This window comes from Danaus plexippus, chromosome 7, assembly GCF_018135715.1.
Source record: "Danaus plexippus chromosome 7, MEX_DaPlex, whole genome shotgun sequence".
NCBI classification, from domain to species: Eukaryota; Metazoa; Arthropoda; class Insecta; order Lepidoptera; family Nymphalidae; genus Danaus; species Danaus plexippus.
The window spans coordinates 101298-104371 of NC_083541.1; the positions used below are offsets into that span (position 1 = coordinate 101298).

General features: G+C 38.0%; 1 protein-coding gene across 1 annotated transcript; it reads right to left on the reverse strand.

Annotated features, from left to right (window-relative positions):
* Positions 1-593: 593 nt before the first annotated feature.
* On the reverse strand, positions 594-1807 carry LOC116770601 (cuticle protein 16.5-like). Its single transcript, XM_032662145.2, has 2 exons — positions 1771-1807; positions 594-1663 (listed from the first exon to the last, which is right to left on the reverse strand). The coding sequence occupies exons 1-2, from the start codon at positions 1780-1782 to the stop codon at positions 674-676; spliced, it is 1002 nt and encodes a 333-aa protein (XP_032518036.2). The 5' UTR covers positions 1783-1807; the 3' UTR covers positions 594-673.
* Positions 1808-3074: the final 1267 nt, after the last annotated feature.

Genomic DNA, 3074 nt, shown 5'->3' on the forward strand with positions numbered 1-3074 from the left:
ATGTATCAGCTCACAACTATTTCCCACTATAATATTGTTATAATCGGACGAGGGCGATCATCTCACACAACCTTGACCGAGTAAATGATTAAAACTCGTTCAAGGTCAGTGACCGCACTTCAATCGACCCGTTTGGTTACAGACAAACAGAAAATTTACTTTCTTAACTTAAAAGCAAAAAATATGAGCTTAAAATTATTTTGAAAATCGTTGTGTACTTTAAAATGACTTAATTTCGTCTTCACTCGAATGCTATAAGTTATTGATGAAATTATTCTAACATGTAACATCTATTTTAGTCAAACTTTGCTTTATTTAAGTGCGACTTTAGAAGAATCGTAATATTTCATATTTACAACACTGACGCTATGACTCGTGCATTACAAAGTTAACAAATGCTTGAGAATTGTTGATTTAATTATTAAATTACTTCAACTAATATTTGTTACATTGCGACAGTTTGTTTTTAATAATTTTTTTTAAGTAAGTTTAATAACTCTGTTATTTATAATGTTTTTATGAATTGTCATATCACTGTTAGGTCAATATATTATTTTGTTTTGTACTATAATAAAATTAAAGAAACGACAGTGTCATAAAAAATAAATCTTTATTATGTTTAACGCAAAGACTTAAATAATTAACAATAACATCTGGCATTGACTAGACCCCATCACCAGCCGCTTCCATAGCCTGTCCCCGCGCCGTACTGGCTCGCGTACTGGCTCGCGTACTGGCCGCTCGAGTTTGGGACGGAGACAACCTTCTTCAAGGACACTACTTGAGGTACTTCGATGACTTTTCGTACATTCACTACTTGCGGCACAGTGACTACTTTCTTTACTTTAACGACTTTATTTACAGTTACTACACGAGAGGAGACCGCTGGCTGCAGTTGCTGGTAACTGGCTGCCGGTCTACTGTAGCTTACAGCTGGTGCAGAGTAGGAGACTGAAGAAGCAGCAGGGGCGGAGTAAGAGATTGCAGGAGAGGAATAGGAAACTGACGAAGCAGCTGGGGCTGAGTGTGAGATTATGGGAGCAGAGTATGACCCTAGAGAGGGAACAGGAGCAGAGTAGGCCACTGAAGAAGCTACTGGGGCTGAATAGGAAGCTGCAGAATGAGAGTAAGAGACTGCAGGAGCAGAGTAGGATACTGAAGAGGCAGCAGGTACAGAGTAAGATACTGGATAGGCAGCGGGAGCCGGGTAAGAAATCCCAGGGGAAGAGTAAGAGACCGACTGAGCAGATGGTGCGGAATAGGAGACGGAAGGGGCTGAGTAAGAGGCGTGGGACACAGCTGGAGATGCATAAGAAATTGGAGAAGAGTAAGAGACCGCGGGACTAGGATAGGACACAGCTGGAGCAAGAGGTAATGCAGGAACGGGGGACACTAAGGGAGAGGAGTGAGAGGCTGCAGAGGAAGAGTAAGAAATACCAGAAGAGGATTGGGATAGAGAAGGTACACTGACATATGATGCAGCCGGAGCGGCGTAGCTTAATGCGGGGATCGCAGCAGAGGCCGCATATCTCGCTGGTGCTGGATAGCTGTAGCCCTGAGAGCCGCTGGAAACTCCGTTAGCACTATGGAGACCGTGGAGGTAACCTCTCTTTACACGGATATTGTCAGACGTAACACAAGCCACGACGGCGAGAAATAGAATCTGCAAGGAGGAAATAGAAATTAGAAAGAATTAGACAATTTTATATAATTGGAAGATTGTAAAAAGACAATATTCACATAAATGTTTGATAACATTGTAAAACTTACAAAAGTATTCATGATGTCTTGAAGATGTTTGGCAGAAAAATGATGTCCCTTAGAGACCCCTAAGCGTTTATATAGTTATTAATATATACGGTGTCGAAACGGCGTCCTCGTACTAACCTTCTTAAATTAAATTAATGTATGTATGATTTTTCAAAATATTTGTCGTAAGGCCTATTAGAAACCGACTCATTTAAATGATGGCTCATTATTTATGTAAACGTGTTGTGAATTAACAGTTTCTTAATAATATTAAGCCTATAACCTAATATTATATAATAGTGACATAATTTTGCCCTTTTGAATATTTTGAATTTAAAGCTATTAAGCACTTGACATAAGAAGCTTCTTAATTCCATTGAAAAATGTTTAACATGAACCGCAAGAAGGCAGATATAGGAACATTTGAAATTAAAACTGATTAAAGTACCATTGAATTCTATACTCAGTCATCATAATTCATCAGCTAACATGAAACGACTGACCTCTAGGTCTTATGAATATATTTCAAATCAATACTGAACGCAACTCTTTCACAGCGAACATCAAGTGCCAAGTGGCGCACAGCTCTCACACACTTGTAGTAACTAACAGGATTAATAAATAGTTATTACAATATATTCTTGTGTTTGATGTATATTAACGATCCGAAGGCATGGCTCGAGTCCTTAATTTATGTTCACGATGACTTCACTTCCTTGGTTCAAGGTAATCACAGTAAAGTCAAAACAAGCCTAATAGTAGTCTATCTTGACACTAGAGATAAATATAGGCTTTATTATTTGATGAGGAAGCTACAAGAGCACCTCTACTTGTATGACGATGACAATATATTTTTTATCTCCCCCCTTTATTTTTTTATTTAAATGTATATCAATATCCGCCTCTTTAGTTACATTGTCTGTGATGCTCTTTTCTCCTTCCATCTTTTTCTTCTTATGTTCTGATGACACAAACTTACTGTCTTGTTGCCAAGACGCTGGAACACAGGAGCCAGGTGTAACATAACTTTGCTTGTGTCGAAGACATCACAGACTTGACTACTCCCTACTACTACTATTAAAGAAAAGTTTTTAATTGGTTTTTAAATAATACGTACTGAAATAACCTAACTTTGTTGAAACTTATAATGATAACGGCCTTTACTATTATATACTACAGAACTTAAACTATTTCTATGTTACCAGAATTATGTTCTCACCAGGTCCTCACCGAAGAACATCACGGACGGATACACAATAAGCGATTATTACAATCGTTTTATCATTTCACACATGGTATACATACATACATATAGAACGGGACAT